Here is a 16,613-nt window from a genome sequence, read left to right as displayed (position 1 = left end):
AGTGTTTGACATCACAGGCAATTTGTCGCTTTTGATGTTCTTGCAGAGAAAGTCCAATATATTAAAAAATAATAATTTTTTAACTTAGAAAAATGCTTTACAGTGTAGTTTCTAATTGATGCTACAAAGCAAACTAAGCTGTTTTTGAAAACCATAATACCAGCTTGGGTCTCTAATAGGTAAAAAAAAAACAAAATTATCATTTGTGGATGTAGGCAACCTTCTGATGATCCGGATCCGGATTTTTTATTAACTGCACAAGTTGAAACCATTGAATAGTGATGATGTCATCAGCCTCTGATGGTCTGCAGGTGTGCAACCAATTAGATTAAAAGGTGGATTCCTTGGCAGGAAGCGCATGTCTGTTCTCATCATCAGGTGAGATGGTTGTCATGCTCTAGGATACGCGTGCGAGTGTCAGGTTAGCATTTTTCTTACCTGTACGGCTTTGTTCTTGTAGATCTTGAAATGTTTCGGAGCCTGCTGTTCGCCATCTTGTGGGGATTAGCAGAGGCCGACATCAGTCCGGCTCTGGATGATCACTGGGAGCTGTGGAAGAAGACTCATAATAAGTTTTACTCTTATCAGGTACAAAGCCATATTTGATGTCCTTATTAGCTTAAAGGTCCCGGCTTGTATTTTCTTCCACCAGTTAACTGTGTCTTAGTAGGAATGAGGAGTGATAGAGCTTTATAATGTTTTTTAGGTGGAGGAGTCTGGTCGCAGGCAGATCTGGGAAGAGAACCTGCAGATGATAAACGTCCATAACCTGGAAACCTCCCTGGGCTTGCACACCTTCGAGCTGGCCATGAACCACCTGGGAGACCTGGTGAGAGACACGCTAAGCATGATCCACAATATACTCTGATATGATCTTATCACGTTGCAGACCAGAGAGGAAATCAGCGGCACCCTCGCTGGCACCATCATTCCCACAGACCTGGAAAGATATCGTTTTAACTTCAACTGGGACAAAAGCAATCGGCTTCCGCCCTCACTGGACTGGAGGGAAAGAGGCCTGGTCACTGAGGTCAAAATGCAGGTAAGTGCCATGGAAAGTCTCCTTGGTGGTAGGACGTAAACAAACTCCTCTTTAGGGTCCTTGTGGGTCCTGCTGGGCCTTCAGTGCCGTGGGAGCTCTTGAAGGTCAACTGAAGAAGACAACGGGGGTCCTGAAGTCCTTGAGTCCTCAGAACCTGGTGGATTGTTCCCTTGAGTATGGCAACCACGGGTGCCATGGCGGCTTCATGGCAAATGCTTTTAAGTATGTCAATCAGAACAAAGGGATCGACTCGGACAAGACCTATCCTTACCAGGGAAAGGTAACGCTGTTTTCATATCTTTTGGAATGCACAGAAAAGTGAAGGCTTAATCTCATAAGGATTGTGGATATGGGGAAATGGTTTACCACAAAACTGGACAGTTCAGGATTTTGTAGAACTTTTTATCCCTTTCTGAAAATTTTTGTTTTTAACCTACATTTTGATGAACAGACATGAATTCAAATGTTTCTTTCAGCGTGGTCAATGCAAGTATAAGGCACAAGACCGTGCTGCCAACTGCTCAGGTTACGTGTACATCCCAAAGGGTAATGAGAAGGCACTAAAGATGGCTTTGGCAACCGTTGGGCCCATTTCTGTCGCTGTGGACGCTTCACGACCCAAATTCCATTTTTACCGTCACGGTGAGTTGAACAGTGTTTACGTTGACCTGACTTAAATTTTGATTTTTTTTTTTTTTTTTTTTTTTTTTTTTCTCTGTCTAGGTGTGTACCAGGACAACACGTGCACACACAGGGTCAACCACGGTGTGCTAGCTGTGGGCTACGGCACAGAAAAAGGGAGCGACTACTGGCTGGTCAAGAATAGGTCTCATTGAAATGTTTCCAAGGTGGTTAAATCATGTACTTCATGTATGCTTTCAACTGCAGCTGGGGTGTCCGTTATGGCGACGAGGGCTACATCAAGATGGCTCGGAACCAACGCAACCAGTGTGGCATTGCGCTCTATGCTTGTTTTCCTGTCATGTGACCACATGATGGCCTTTTTTTTTTTTTTTTAAAGAATGAATAAAGATTTGTGCTAAAGATGGCTCTTAATTGGGTATTGCATGAGAGCTGCAACTTTGGACTTTGCTGTGTTTAAACTCATCCTCTTCCTGTCTTGCTATTGCAAGCCATGCCCCATGTAATGTATACATGTTATATATTTTTATATACCAACTAATGATTTGGCAAAGTTTAGCTAATGCTGGCTCTCATTGTAGGACTAGCCTAAAATACCCACAGTTCTCAGAGGATGCTTTTGTTTGTGAAGGCCATAAACCCAATTTTCTTTGGGTAGAATACATTAAAACTCTTGATTTCCCAATTGAACATTTGCGGAATCTTGGAATTTAAGCGGGACTGTACATTGAGCTCAACTTAAACTTGAATGTCCACCCCCCCATAACTAACATTGAGTCAAATGAACCTACCCTTTTTTTTATGAAACAAACACACCCATAGAATTTTGTACACTTTTTTTTTGTTTTCTCATCTGCCAAATAGTTTTCCTAAATTTGCCACAATTTCCAGACTTGCACATACAAACATCAATTTTTTTACAGTTTACATTGATTTTTTTTTCAATTGCACTCACATTTAAAATAGTTTTTGTTCAAATAAAGACTGGGAAAAACAAAAAATCGTCCAACTATGATGGATTTCTTGCAGTTCTTCGTCCAGATTTGGGATTTTCCGGCATGGATTTGTCCTTGTGTCCATTTTTCAGACAAAAAGTCCATCTTTTGATCTGATCGGAAAAACTAAAACTGTCTTCATTTTGGAGTCCAACAAACGATAGGGAACCATTTGATAGCTTTACATATACAATATACTGTATGTGTTTATATATTTCATTCTACACATAGTAACATTTATTAGTTATCAAGGGCACTCTTTGGATGACTTTCAGGTTTAGCGGTTATTGCCCCAATCAAAGATGGCCGACGGCCCGTTTCTCACCATTACTATTACATTACTCTTGAGTAATTTGGGTGTATACATATGTTTCAAAAATAAATACAAAATAAAGGAGCACAGTCACCACTTCCAGAACACATACTCAACATTTCACCAATGTTAACCCCACTTTTTAACCAAGAACAACCACTGCAAGCAACGAATCAATGTAGTCGTCGTCATCGGACATTGAAAAAACTGGCTTTTCAAAAGACACAAACTGGCTGGCATACAAGGACGTCCAAAAAGTCAGACAATACGACATAAACATGCGTCACGCACGATGACTTGACTTGAATTGAGTCAAGTCGGCTGTAAATTGAGGATTTTTCTCTTTTTTTCTTTTGTAAATAACTAAAGAGAGCACCCCCAGTCTCAGTTCCTACGTTTAAACGCCACGCTGCATATATGAGGTGTATTTCTTAAATAATGCACAAGAAAAAATAACAACGTGTCAAATGTTATTAATGCAAACAATCTCCCAAACTACGTATTTACTTCGTCATTTAGACAAATTTTGTGAGTGAAACACATTCACTCTAACCGTTAGCCTAGCTTGCTTAAGCCTACAAACCGGAAGTCAGGCGAAGCAGCGAACAGTTAAAGATGTGTGGAATTTGCTATAAGACTTCTCTTTTTAATATGATTAGCTTCACTCTCCAACGTTTTTGTGGTTTTTAACTTAAAGTTAATAGCTGCTTTGCCTGCTGTTTCAAGGTCAAACTGAGCTAAATGCCGTTTTTGCTAGGCTAGGCTAAAAACATAAGCACACATAATGCATTCAACCCTCACTCGTTGATTGTCCGCACACAGATTTAATGTACACTTGGAGAGAATTATGTTTCTAAGCCTCAAAGTATCAAACGCAAACGTGTCTTTTAATAACGTTATTGTTATATGTGTTCCGTTTTTGTGCCTTATTGTGTGATCAAAAACTACTTTTAGATTGGTCCCATTTGTGCTTACGACTATCATGGAGTTATATCATTATAAACAAGCAAGTTGATCGTTCCAAAATAGCAGAAAATATGATTAATTTATGTAAACATAAGTGAAGCACTCACCTGAGCTTCTGTGTCGAGTCTGTAAATAGTGTAAACTCTGCTGATGCTTGGTACATTCTGCTCTTCAGAAGCAATCAATAGTAATAGTTTTTTATGAGAAAGTCTTGGAATGACGCGAGTTTCAACTCTCTCTCTCTCTCACACACACACACAAATATACTGTATGTAACACATTTGCACATCAAAACTAATTTAGGCAACGCTATCGTCAACACTGGACTTGAAATAAAAAATACTCCCAACAGAGGGCGCTCTGTGATTTTTTAACAAGGCGAACGGAGATACGCAGGGAGGTGTACTGTATCCCCAATTGACATTTGGAGGAAGAGATGAAGGCAGTAAGAACAAATGTAAACAAATTGGACTCGAAAATAATGCTTGGATACAATTGTTAAATCACGTAACCAAGTCATGAAAGAAGAAAATAATATTGCGACGCTCTCTAGGAAAATGGCTTGTTTTCTATGGGCCTGCGTGCTCTCATGTCATTCACAATGACGTCATCCACATACGTCATCCACATTTCATAGGATTCTGGACTTGAGAAAATAATGGGGAGTCTGTGTGTGTGCATGTGTGTGTGTGCGAGTGTGTGTGCATGTGTGTGATGGTTTGGGAGTGTGACAGACAGGCGGCACTGAAGCTCTCAAGGGATGCTCGGGCCCCCAGTTGTCATGCACTCGCTCCGAGCTTGGGACACCCGCAGCTGGACACCCGCTACTACTGCAGCACCTGACCCCGCGTTTCAGGCAACTTTGTGGCGAGGAAACTACCTGCGGCCAGGGCACCGGCGGCAAAGAGGATGGGCACGGCCTTGGTGATGCCCACAAAGGACTGGAAGATGCTGATGCCCAGGACGGCCGCCACCTTGCACAGGGCGTTCAAGAAGCCGAAGGCCGTGGTCCTGATCGCAACATCACGACACAAACACAACAACAAAAAATGTTTTTTGCCATTTTTTTTGTAAATACAGTATTACTTTAAGAATTTCATGTAAGTAGTAGTAGTAGTAGTACAGTACTTAGTCACAAAGGCGTTTTACTCAGCTGCAGAGCACCTTTATTGGAGGTGAGGCATTTATTTGAGAGAACACCTTTATTATATACAGCATTTACAATACTGACACATTTTATCAATATTATAACGATCATATATTTTACCAATACTATATGGCTATCATATTTACAAATAAAGCATTTATTAAAGGTGAGGCGACAAATAAATTATCACATTTTATAATACTAAATTGTAATACATGTATAATTTTTACAATAGCGTTGCTCAGGAGCGAGGTGTTTATTCGAGAAAGGTTATTTATTGACATTACACAAAGGCAGTTGTACATCAATATTATTTTTAAATATGAAATCTTATATAGGCATCATTTTTTACAAGCGTTTATTAGAGGTAAGGTTTTCATCTGCAAAAATGCATTTTCTATAATACTATTTTATTTTTTGATAATATGATGTTATATTAAGATGAATTAAAAAACATTAAAAAAGGTTATTAAAGGGGAGGCATTTATCCCGAGATGTCCTATATTTCTACAGTTGTATTTTTATTGTAATATATTCATATATAATATTATTTATGTATAATTTTTCAAAATAAATGACTTATTTGAGGTGAGGCATTATTTTAAATGCATTTTATAAAAATATGAATTCATTTGTGTCATTTTTTAAAACTAAAACTTGATTAGAGGTAAGAGAGGAGTCCTATGTATGTAAGAACTATACAGAAGAGTAGTTGTTACCTTTTGTCTGAGGGGTAGAGTTCCACCGTTATGACATCCAAAGCGTTCCAAGAGGCGATGCTGATGCCGCCAAAGAGACACAAGAGGGCGATCATCCCCGACTCACTATTTCCAAACATCAGGAAGAAGCAGCTGACACACGATATGACGCTGGACCCCGCTGTGTGTGTGTGTGTGTGTGTGTGTGTGGGAGGGAGAAGACCATTAGAGCTGCGGAGGTAATAAATGAATGATTGGTTGCCCTGATTGGCCTACCCAGCATCCTCAGACGGCCTATTTTGTCCATCAGCAGAGCCGAGACGATGTTGCCGGGCAGGACGGCCAGCGTGCCGAGGAAGTTGACGAAGTAGATCATGTAGGCGTTGTTGAAGTCGTCACTGAAGTCCAGGATGCAACCCTCCTTGTTGTGAAGGAACGTGCTGTTCACCAGCTTGCAGTCCACAAACCTGTACTTGAACAAGTCTGGAACAGCACAAATGTTGTTATGACAGCATATCATAGCAATCCGGAGATGCCATACAATCATGCCCCCTAGTGGTGGTGATCAGCATGGGTGATGACGTCCACTTGAATAACTAGATATAGATAATATATAATCATTGAATATGATTACTATTAAAATGCATGTGTCCAAATAAAAGGCCTAATCAAATAAAAATGTGCATTTTTTTAAATATATTTGACACATTTTAATACTCATTATTTGTCATTCCAATTGTCATTATTATTATTAAATACAGCTTATTTCTACCTTGCCTCCTACTCTCTGCAGTTGAGTAAGTACAGAATATGCCTTCAGACATTATTTGTATTTGAGGCTGGATTTTGCCTTAAAATCTTCCTAAAACGTCAACATAATGATTGAATAATGTTATTATTATGATTATTTGATTATTTGATGATGCTCAATGAAAATAATTTTTTTGAAGTAAAAAAAAAAAAACAATTCGAGAATCTCCCTGCTTCATCATCAACATCACTGACCACTCCAAGACCATCAGGAAGGCCTCACCGATGTGTTTGCGTTGCCATGGCAACACCTCTGCAGCACGGTAACCCCGGGTTACTGACAACATGCGTCTCCGCGGCTGAAAAGGAAATCCAGCATGACTGCAGTTACCTGTGTTATAAAACAGGCTGGCGATGAAGGTGCAGTTCCTGAAGACGGTGTGCGTGGAGGTGATGTCCTCAAAGTAGCACTCCTCAAACACCGAGTCCTCAAACACCATGGACTTCATCTTCAGGTTGAGGAACCTGAGGCAAAGAGCAGGTATGTACCGCGTGTGGGCGCTTTACACGGCGACGCTCCTACGTGGCGTACATGGCACCCACTTGTCGTTGAAGTAGTGGCCTTGGCGGTGCACCTGGTTTTCCAGGGTGAAGTTAAAGGTGACGTGCTCCACGCGCTCCTTGCTGAAGGTCTTGGTACGGGACTCGTACTCCTGCTTCTGGATGTACTTGATCATGTCCGGGAACCACACGGTCAGGCCGTAGTAGCTGCAAAGAGGAGTTACTGTATGAGCGCACGCACGGCCATTGTGTGATATCCATACATGCACAATACTTGAGAATGACATGTTTTATTGAAACATGACATCAATCATAACCTGAGTTTACCTGAAAGACATGGTGAACCAAACAGCCATCAGCATGAAAGTCGTCCGTTTGTATTCCGGCGTGAAGCAGGCAATAATATTATTCCGAATCTGCAATGATGTTTAAAAATATATCGAATAATCAGGGATCAGCATAGACGTGCAATATCGCTTGATATCGGTATCAGATATTTTCCGCAATCATGAAAAACGATATTAACAAAATGCTGTATGCAACACATAAGTGTTCATTCCACTACAGGACATACGTATGTCATGTTACACATATCGATATCGGAAATTGAGAGTTGGACAATATCGGCATATCGGTTTTCATGAAAAAGCCAATATCTGACATCCCTAATAACGTCACTAGATTCTGAGGACGGGGGGGGCTTAGTCCCCTGGAGATGCACAGGATATGAATGAATGTAGTAGACGTTCAAAAAAAAACAACAAACGGGATATAATTTTCCCACTTTTGGACAGATTTAGTAGAGATACTCAATTGTTTTAGGCCACCATTAAATGTATACAAGTACACACAATCTACACTGCAAAACATATTATTTAATATTGAATTAGCCTATTATTATTACTATCATCATTATTCTTCTTCTGATTATTACTACTACTACTAGTGGTAGTAGTAGGCTAGTATTAGCCTGCTTTTGCCCTATTGTATGAAATTTGTCAGAGATTTTTTTGTAAATAAATAAATACAAATTTTAAAAATCTATAGAAAATATCCAATTATTAACTTAGCCCCCCTAAAATAGGCCTAACGACGCCACTGGTTCCAAGTACTGTAGGCCATACTGTACGTCTAGAAATCCACATAAAAACATAACATGTCATGTGCATGCCAAAGCAACAGGTGGCGCTCTAAGCGCTGGCTGAATTTGTGTAAATGTCTTCATTATACTGCCGTTAGTTTATTGAGCTAAAGCGCCGAGCGGAGCGCCGAGCGGAGCGCCGAGCGGAGCGCCGAGCGGAGCGCCGAGCGGAGCGCCGAGCGGAGCGCCGAGCGGAGCGCCGAGCGGAGTGCCGAGCGGAGGCGGGCAACTAAACTTGGAGACTCTGCGGTTAATCGAGTTAATTGAGAGTTACACTACTCCATCATGTCACCCCGACGTCTGCTCACCTGCTGGGAGAGGCTCACGATCTTGAGCCTGTAGCGTTGCCAGACGGGCGTGTCGGTGCCCGTGTCCACCAACTCATCCATCTGTTTGACCGTCTTGATGGTGGTGACCTTGGAGGAAAAGAGGAAAGTCACCTCAGGCTTCAATTCCCCACATTTCTCAGGCAGCAGAACTTCTACGTGGTGTTCACAATGATGATCCTTCAAGGTGAACGTTTTGAAATATTCATCTTTGAGTCTTCTGAACAAGTTGGACGATCACGGAGCGTTGTGCTTGTCCAATTAGAAAAGCAATCCTCAAGAATAAATGTTGGTGTTTGCGTACTTACAGTGAAGACTTTCTCCGGGTGTCCCTTGGCCCTCATGTTGGTGTCGTGGACTTGCTTGAGGATCATCCAGCCTTCATCGTGTTTTCCATTCTGTTAGCCAAGAAAAGTCCCAGGTGTGTTCATTCTTGTACTTTTCAATAGATAATGCAGTGTGTTGTTAGCCTGGGGGGGGTCAGCTGACCTCCAGGTAGAAGCGTGGGCTCTCCGGCATGGCGTTGAGGGCGGCGATGGCGGCCACGGAGGGAAAGGCGCACACTAGCACAAACACACGCCAGCTGTGGAACTGATACGCCGAGCCCATCTGGAAGCTCCATCCTGACAAAGCAGGCCAGCAAAGAAGAAGGCATAGAGTGTGTACTGTAATGTAGTAGTATATCATGTGCAGTCTGACGTCATCTCATCTGACCGTAGTGGGGGATGATGGCCCACGCCATGGCCGAGGCGTAAATCCCACCAATCATCCAAAACATGCAGAGCCAGCTGAGGTGTTCGCCTCGCTTCTCCTGGGACAGGAACTCCGAGTAGTAGGAGAAGACGATGGGGATGGAGCCTCCGATGCTGCAGAGATGGTGGAGGACATGAAGCCCACCTTCCGTGTGTGTGTGGGGGGGGGGGGCATTTTTTGGATGGGTGACAATTACCCAACACCTGACAGGAGCCTGCAGAAGAGGAAGGTGCTGTAGCCCTGCACGAACGACGAGAAGAAGGAGAAGATGCTGTTGATGGAGAGGGAGATGAGGAGAGACTGGCGGCGGCCGATGCGGTCAGCCAGAGCTCCCCAGAGGAAGGCCCCCACCATCATGCCGAAATACACAATCAGGCCTGAGGAGGGACAACAAAGACAGGATTAAGGTCTGCTGTGGGCACAATTAGAGCTTATTACGTCATAATGGTTGTTTTGACTTTACAAAGATTATATTCACTTTTCATTGAAACTCACATTCATAAATAAGTCAACAAAATAAGTAACATAAGTATAAAGAATGTTAGGAATACCTTGGTTACCTCCTTGGTGCACCACCAGCTTGATACTGCTGGATGGAGCATTATTACATCATTCATTCATTCATTTTCTACCGCTTTTCCTCACAAAGGTTGCAGGGATGCTGGAGCCTATCCCAGCTGTCTTTGGGAGAGAGGCAGGGTACACCCTGGACTGGTGGCCAGCCAATCACAGGGCACATATAGACAAACAACCATTCACACTCACATTCATACCTAGCATGTTTTTGGAATGGGGGAGGAAACCGGAGTACTCGGGGAGTACCGGAGTACACGGGGAGAACATGCAAACTCCACACAGAGATGGCCGAGGGTGGGATTGAACCCTGGTCTCCTAGCTGTGAGGTCTGCACGCTAACCACTCGACCGCCGTGCCGCCCGGATATATAATGATATATCTTTTTAATATATTATATATATATATATTTATGTTATATTTCTAATTATAGTTAGAAAGTTATAGTTAGCAAATATAATTGCTTAAATATAAAAAAAATTATTGTAATTTTTTTTAAAGGGAGCGGCGTAACATGTTTTTTTCCATGGGGTCCAGAATTCCTGGTTGCACCCCGACTATTGGTATGATATCATATATGATGTGAAAAAACATAAAATCACTTTCATCTTTGACCTACTTTTTTTGGGGGGGGGTATTTGTGTTGGGGGGCTTTTGGTGTAGAAAGGCATTGACATATGCATCCATAATATAAAAGTTTCAATAATAACAATATTAAAGTCCAGTTTTAAAAACTATTAGAAAGGCCCCATTCAAATGTGTTTATTTAAATCAACTTAACGACAAATATGTTGATGTCATTGTGGACCAATTCGCATTTGGTGCAAAACCGGATAAAGGACCATCTTTATGTAGGAATGCTGACACATGCACGTGTAGAACGGTGATCATACCCAGCATGCTCTTGTTGGGTTCAGACAGACACATGTCCTTCTCAGCGCTGGGGAGGACGAAGCCCACCACAAAGATCTCCACGCCGTCGGCCATCAGCGCCAAGCCCAGCACAAAGTAGAGGGTCCACTGGAACTTTCCGTGTCCGCACTCCTGCAGGATGGTCTCGTACTGCTGGGCCAACTCCTCCTGGTCTTTCCTCCTCTCCGCCTCAGACACGCCCACATCTCGGAATTGCTGAGCGCCCGCCGCCACGGATCCGGGTCCCCCGGCTAGGCTCCCCTTGCCCGAGTCGGCCCTGGGGATCCCCTGGTACTCGCCCTCGTAGATCTCATCATCCTCGTCGTGGCCCTCGGTGGAGTCGCTGTGGCCGCCCTCGTCATCGTCAGCCGCCTGGCTGTCGCCGCGGTAGTAGCCGCCGCCGTCCTGGCTGCCTTGCACCGGGTAGTCGTCGTCATCGTCCTCCTCGAAGCGGCTGTAGGAGCGCCGGCTGTACTCGTCGTTCATGCGGTCCACCGTGCGGCCCACCTTCTTGGAGGCCTGGCGCTTCACCTCCTTGGCGATGTCTTTGGCACCTTTGATGAAGGCGGTCCGGTTCTGATAGCCGTCCTCCATCTTGCGAGGTCGGGAGATGCGAGGATTGGAGGATGATGGTCACGTCTGTTTGATGGGTCAATCCCTGGGGGAGACAATCAAGATAACAGACCAATCAATGAAAAGTCCCTGCAGGACGCCTGTGCTGAGTCACAGCATCCCGCAGCTTTTCTTCATGTCACTCACACAATACTGGCCAAAACGCCGCCTGGAAACGTGACAGTTCTTTGCCACAAATTTGCAAGTGTGCTTTCATTTGGTGAGAAAATTCACAGGCAAGCATAGAACCGGCGACAGGCCCCCCCCCGGCCAAATTTTATTTTGAGACTTGGGACTCTATGCCTCTCGGCAGGGATGAGCATCCTTTGAGCATGTGTAAAGAATGCACCCCCTTGGGCATAGATAGTGGGGCCCTATTCTGTATTGGGATGTAGGATAGCATCGTGAGTCTGTCCTGGTTGCTCAGTACAATATGGCAACCATAAGTTAGTGGTAATGTGAAAATGCTCCCTGTGCTACTTCCACCACTTGGATAACTTCTTTTTACACTTCAATGGAAAAGTTTATTTCACAAAAATATTAAAAACAAATAAAAAAATAAAAATAAATAAAAATAAAAATATAAAAATATAAAAATATAAAAATATAAAAATATAAAAATATAAAAATATAAAAATATAAAAATATAAAAATATAAAAATATAAAAATATAAAAATATAAAAATATAAAAATGTAAAAATATAAAAATATAAAAATATAAAAATATAAAAATATAAAAATATAAAAATATAAAAATATAATGCTGGTTGTGTTTTTTTGGGTGTACGCTTCATAAAAGGTTTTGCCATGGTGACGGTTTGACCCTGGAACTGAGCATTTCTATTCCTATTGTTTCTTTCATTCATTCGTTCATTCATTTTCTACCGCTGATCCTCACGAGGGTCGCTGAAGCCTATCCCAGCTGTCCAGGGTCCATCCCCTGGTGGCCAGCCAATCACAGGGCACATATAGACAAACAACCATTCACACTCACGTTCATACCTATGGACAATTAGCCTAGCATGTTTTTGGAATGTGAGAGGAAACCGGAGTACTCGGAGAAAACCCACGCATGCACGGGGAGAACATGCAAACTCCACACAGAGATGGCCGAGGGTGGAATTGAACCGTGGTCTCCTAGCTGTGAGGTCTGCGCACTAACCATTCGAACACCGTGCCGCCCTGTATAATTGAATAATCTTCCAAATATTTTGAAGAATGATTTCTTTTCTTTTCATTGATTTTGTAATAATTATAAATTTGATGAAATAATGTAATAACGGGGCGGCACGGCGGTCGAGTGGTTAGCGCGCAGACCTCACAGCTAAGAGACCAGGGCTCAATTCCACGCTCTCTGTGTGGAGTTTGCATGTTCTCCCCGTGCATGCGTGGGTTTTCTCCGGGTATTCATACATTCATACCTATGGACAATTTGGTGTCGACAATTAACCTAGCATGTTTTTGGAATGGGGGAGGAAACCGGAGTACCCGGAAAAAACTCACGCATGCACGGGGAGAACATGCAAACTCCACACATAGATGGCCGAGGGTGGAATTGAACCCGGGGTCTGAGGTCTGCGCGCTAACCACTCGTCCACCGTGCAACCTCCTGCCGTTTCTTGCGTGAGAAAATGTTTTGATATTCAAGCAACTGGATGACGATTGCGTGCAGATGTAAGCTTTATTATTTGCTGTAAGAAGCAGCAAATAATAAAGCAATGACGCCGGAGAAATTGTTCACCGACGACCAAGGCTTGCAGACATGGGGCCGCTAAAACAAGCGAGGCGTGAAATTGAGATATTTCATCAAAGTCTGCACAAACATGAACACAACATCACCACCGGTTGGTGGGCTTGTGTTCTTTTACTGGTTTACTGACTAATGTTTGATGTCTGTGGTGCAAGCCCTGTGGGACGCCTTTCCCTGTTGTGGTCCTCGGGGGCCACCGTACTCGCTGCTGCTGCTGGTCGCCATAAAATAACATGTCACTTTGGGTTTGTGCTACACTCCATACAAGACCAACAGAAAAGACCCGCCCCCATCTTTTTCTTCTTTATGGCTTTTTATAAAAACTACAAAAGACACAAAGCTTGGAATCTTATATACACACTTATATACACACGCCGCTTCATACTCACGACCCTTCCTCCTTTTTACAGCACATATATTCACCTAGTGATCATTCACAGCAAAGACAGCAGAGCACTCCTGTCTTATGGACAATCTTTGGGCAGCGTTTTTGCAGTAGGTCCTCAAAAACAGCAGAGCACGCCTATCATATAGAAGACCAGCATTTTCTTGCAATAGGTTCTAGACCAGGGGTCAGCAACCTGCGGCTCCAGAGCCGCATGTGGCTCTTCAGACTCTTTATTGTGGCTCCCTTTGCGATGCTTGAATATTTTTAACACCCGAGTGGGGAAAATGCACGTCTTTTGTAATGAGTTTTAAAAAATCCAACTTTGTCTGAGACCATGAATGCATCCTGAGTGAGTTCTGACTGCTATCCAGTTCAGTACATGAAGAAAAACAAGTAATACTTACCTACAAATCTAAAAAATAAATTTGAGATAATTTAAAAACAGCGGCATGGGAACTTGTTTTTACGTTTACAGTAGTTTACACATACATTTATGTAAGTTTATCTCCAAAACTAGCAAGAGTACTCCAACTCGTCTTTTCTTATCTGAACTACTTTGATACCCCCAAATTCCCTCCAATGTTGTTTTAAACATACTATATGTTTTGCGGCTCCAGGCTATTTTTCTTCAGTGGGCATTGGGTAAAATGGCTCTTTTCATAGTAAAGGTTGCCGACCCCTGCTCTAGACAGTAGCACACTCCTGTCAGATCGCTAGCATTTTTGCTGTTGATTGTTAAAAACAGCAGAGCCCTCCTGTTATATAGAGGATCTTGGGCTAGAATTTTCTCAGCCCATTAAAAAAAAAACCTGCAGACTGGTCCTTTTATAGAGGAAATATTTGACTATGGTTTTGCTGTAGGTCCTGAAAAACAACAGAGCAGTCCTGTCATATAGAGGATCTTTGACTGGAATGTTTTCAGTCGATTAAAAAAAAAACGTCAGAGAGCTCCTGCTATACAGAGGAGCTTGTTGCCTGTTATCGAGGATCTTGGGCTAGAATTTTCTCAGCCCATTTAAAAAAATAAAAACAGCAGACTGGTCCTGTTATAGAGGAAATATTTGACTAGGGTTGTGCGCTAGGTGCTAAAAAACAAAAGAGCACTCCTGTCGTATAGAGGATCTTTGACCAGCGTTTTTGCAGTTGGTCCTCAAAAACAGCAGAGCACTCCTGTTATAGAGGATCTTGGGCTGGAATTTTCTCAGCCCATTCAAAAAAATAAAAACAACAGACTGTTCTTGTTATAGAGGAAATATTTGACTAGGGTTTTGCGGTAGGTGCTAAAAAACAGAAGAGCACTCCTGTCTTGGGCTAGAATTTTCTCAGCCCATTTAAAAAAAACTGTAGACTGATCCTATTATAGAGGAAATCTTTGACTAGGGTTTTGTTGTAGGTCCTGAAAAAAGCAGAGCAGTCCTGTCGTATAGAGGATCTTTGACTGGAATGTTTTCAGTCGATTAAAAAAAACGTCAGAGAGCTCCTGCTATACAGAGGAGCTTTGACCGGCGTTTTTGCTGAAGGTTCTCAAAAACAGCAGAGCACTCCTGTTATAGAGGATCTTGGGCTAGAATTTTCTCAGCCCATTTAAAAAATAAAAACAGCAGACTGGTCCTGTGATAGAGGAAATATTTCACTAGGGTTGTGCGGTAGGTGCTAAAAAACAGAAGAGCACTCCTGTCGTATAGAGGATCTTTGACCAACGTTTTTGCAGTTGGTCCTCAAAAACAGCAGAACACTCCTGTTATAGAGGATCTTGGGCTAGAATTTTCTCAGCCCATTCAAAAAAAATAAAAACAGCAGACTGGTCCTGTTATAAAGGAACTATTTGACTAGGGTTTTGTGGTAGGTCCTAAAAAACAGAAGAGCACTCCTGTCGTATAGAGGATCTTTGACCAGCGTTTTTGTCTAGGATTTTTCGCAGTATGTCAACAACAGCACGGGGATGCCAATGCATGGAGGATGCTTGACTAGCGTCCTTTAATATTGCACAGCGGCCCTGCCACATAAATGATATTTCAATAGCATTTTTACGGTAGCTCCTAAAAACAGCAATTCCTCCTGTCAAATAGAGGATCTTTATTTTCAGTAGCTTGACAGTGGTTATGATGATGTTATGAGAGTGTGCTGATGTACTGACGGTACAAGTGTGTAAGATGACACCACAGCATTAATAAGAAGATGGAGCATGTTTTCCTAATGTAATGTAATGTATGTGTGTGCTTCACTGACTGCTGTTGCGCTTTTATTCAATTTGCTAGAAGACGAGACACTGCCGAAATACACACGTTAGAAAAAAGGATGGCTAAAGAGAGATGGACGATGAGCAACAGCTTAGCATGCATGTGCTAGTCTATCTTATGTGTCTATCCGCATGCATGCATGCGTGTGTTGTGTTTGCATTGGTGTGTTTTGGGTGTCTGGCGGCGCAGGTGCAAGAGTCATATTGTGCAAATGAAACCTCCAGTGCATTCATAATGGTCTCTCTGCTTCTCTGGAAGACGAGAGGGGAGGGAAAAAAAGGCCCCATCGCAAACTGGCTCGCTTGCACACTTTGCGCACACTTTGCACACACTACATTTTTTTTCAAATGTGCCACACACACGCGAGGCAACGATGGGCAATTATGCGTGTGTTTGGATATGGGAGCTAATTCTTGCTTGTCACGACCTGGATGAGAATGCAGGCCCGATTCACACGCACACGAAAAAAACGGAGCATTAATTGTTGCGTGGAAGAGACACGCCCATCGTGTCCCCCTCTTCGCGTGGGGGGGGGGGGTAAATGGGGTTTTATTTTTTAAATGGCAACAAAAGAAAGCACAGGTGTAGATTTCTATTTCCAAGTATGAGGACTCACCCCTCGATGCCTGCGATGTCTCAGCCCCGGTGAGGATGAGGATGGTGGCGGTGGTGATGATGAGGAGGAAGAGGAGAAGGAGGAGGCTGTTGCTGTGAAGCGAGTGATGATGCTGTGGAGGAGCCCACGCCTTCCACACACACGCGCGCGCGCGCGCAGTCATCACGTGAGTGGGTCCCCTCCCCCT

At 43.0% G+C, this 16,613-nt stretch overlaps 2 protein-coding genes across 2 annotated transcripts; one reads left to right on the top strand and one right to left on the bottom strand.

The window, feature by feature from the left end:
• Positions 1 to 337: 337 nt before the first annotated feature.
• On the top strand, positions 338 to 2,094 carry LOC131102361 (cathepsin S-like). The gene is made up of 8 exons (XM_058047963.2): positions 338 to 378; positions 461 to 588; positions 707 to 829; positions 890 to 1,042; positions 1,098 to 1,322; positions 1,519 to 1,684; positions 1,766 to 1,868; positions 1,931 to 2,094. The coding sequence occupies exons 2-8, from the start codon at positions 469 to 471 to the stop codon at positions 2,028 to 2,030; spliced, it is 990 nt and encodes a 329-aa protein (XP_057903946.2). The 5' UTR covers positions 338 to 378; positions 461 to 468; the 3' UTR covers positions 2,031 to 2,094.
• Positions 2,095 to 2,505: 411 nt separating this feature from the next.
• LOC131102356 (synaptic vesicle glycoprotein 2A-like) lies at positions 2,506 to 16,562 on the bottom strand. Its single transcript, XM_058047954.2, has 13 exons — positions 16,427 to 16,562; positions 10,801 to 11,477; positions 9,531 to 9,711; positions 9,296 to 9,447; positions 9,071 to 9,204; positions 8,890 to 8,979; positions 8,564 to 8,671; positions 7,442 to 7,530; positions 7,157 to 7,321; positions 6,945 to 7,078; positions 6,080 to 6,286; positions 5,825 to 5,984; positions 2,506 to 4,969 (listed from the first exon to the last, which is right to left on the bottom strand). Exons 2-13 carry the CDS (start codon positions 11,411 to 11,413, stop codon positions 4,786 to 4,788), a joined length of 2,217 nt encoding a protein of 738 aa, XP_057903937.1. The 5' UTR covers positions 11,414 to 11,477; positions 16,427 to 16,562; the 3' UTR covers positions 2,506 to 4,785.
• Positions 16,563 to 16,613: the final 51 nt, after the last annotated feature.

Source organism: Doryrhamphus excisus, linkage group LG7 (assembly GCF_037039965.1).
Source record: "Doryrhamphus excisus strain RoL-2023G ecotype Guam linkage group LG7, RoL_Dexc_Guam_v1.1, whole genome shotgun sequence".
Taxonomy (NCBI): Eukaryota; Metazoa; Chordata; class Actinopteri; order Syngnathiformes; family Syngnathidae; genus Doryrhamphus; species Doryrhamphus excisus.
The sequence above is the reverse complement of the archived record's forward strand: the minus strand, read 5'-3'. Positions and strand labels throughout refer to the sequence as shown.

Bases quoted from the DNA above. Each gene is read 5' to 3' on its own strand.
- LOC131102361 (XM_058047963.2), top strand. From the start codon at position 469: ATGTTTCGGAGCCTGCTGTTCGCCATCTTGTGGGGATTAGCAGAGGCC. The intron at 1,323-1,518 runs GTAACGCTGTTT...TGTTTCTTTCAG, and splicing joins CCTATCCTTACCAGGGAAAG to CGTGGTCAATGCAAGTATAA. The intron at 1,869-1,930 runs GTCTCATTGAAA...TTTCAACTGCAG, and splicing joins TACTGGCTGGTCAAGAATAG to CTGGGGTGTCCGTTATGGCG.
- LOC131102356 (XM_058047954.2), bottom strand. From the start codon at position 11,413: ATGGAGGACGGCTATCAGAACCGGACCGCCTTCATCAAAGGTGCCAAA. The intron at 9,712-10,800 runs GTATGATCACCG...GTCCCTCCTCAG, and splicing joins ACCCAACAAGAGCATGCTGG to GCCTGATTGTGTATTTCGGC. The intron at 9,448-9,530 runs GTAATTGTCACC...CCATCTCTGCAG, and splicing joins AGGCTCCTGTCAGGTGTTGG to CATCGGAGGCTCCATCCCCA.